This window comes from Cynoglossus semilaevis, unplaced genomic scaffold, assembly GCF_000523025.1.
Source record: "Cynoglossus semilaevis isolate Cse_v1.0 unplaced genomic scaffold, Cse_v1.0 C19052234, whole genome shotgun sequence".
NCBI lineage: Eukaryota > Metazoa > Chordata > Actinopteri > Pleuronectiformes > Cynoglossidae > Cynoglossus > Cynoglossus semilaevis.
In genome coordinates, this window is record NW_007587773.1 from 1 (window position 1) to 824 (window position 824).

An 824-nucleotide genomic window follows, 5' to 3' on the forward strand; every position below is an offset into this window, starting at 1 on the left:
TTGTTTTTTTTTCTTGTCTCAGGAGTTTGATTTTGACCAATTGGACGAACTCTGCGACAAACTGAACGCACTGGCCACAGACTGTAACAAGCACAGAGCCAAGACGGACAAGAAAAAGCAACGATCTGTGTTCAGGGACGTTCTCAAGGCTGTTGAGGTGAGTTGGTGTCCATCAGATTAGGTTTGTAGGAATCTGAGGCCAGTTGGCTCATGGGAAAAATTCACTTCTGTTTTACAGGAGGGCGACTTCCAGTCCGAGACCATTCGATTTGGGACCGAGCGTATGACCATTGACAGCTGGGTCAGAAAGAGGATGTATGATGCCTTCAGGGAGTTTGTGGGCTCTGGAATGAACTATCACCTGCAGGTGTATATTTTAATTATGGATTTGTTTTACATTTTGACAATAGTTTCTAATATTACTTGGGTAACGGCAGGAAATAACAAAGGCGTTAATTTTCCCACTTCATCTTTGATTCCAGGCCAATGAATTCATCCGAGACGTGTTTGAACTGGGACCACCTGTTTTGGTTGATTCGGCAACGATGAAGGCTATGAAAATATCTCGTTTTGAGAGAGTATGTTGTACTGCAGTAGTCACTAGTGTTTTGTTTTCTATTAATTTTAATTGCTATCATCTACGGTCGGTTTTGTAAAACATGTATTAATTTATTTATTTTTTTATTTTATCTTTTCAGCATCTCCACAACTCGGCAGCATTCAAGGCTCGTACTAAGGCCAGGAACAGGTTCAGGGACAAGAGGGTGGATGTCGGGGAGTTTTAATCTCTATTTTTGTTAGATTGTAAAAACCTATTTATTAGG

The 824-nt window shown here is 40.8% G+C and overlaps 1 protein-coding gene across 1 annotated transcript; it reads left to right on the forward strand.

Moving 5' to 3' along the window:
* Window positions 1–6: 6 nt before the first annotated feature.
* Window positions 7–823, forward strand: LOC103399362 (interferon-related developmental regulator 1-like; the record flags this gene model as incomplete). Its single annotated transcript, XM_008338060.2, has 4 exons — window positions 7–157; window positions 239–367; window positions 483–578; window positions 699–823. Coding segments are annotated over 4 exons (463 nt in total), but the record flags the coding sequence as incomplete, so codon positions are not given.
* Between the last annotated feature and the right edge of the window lies 1 nt (window position 824).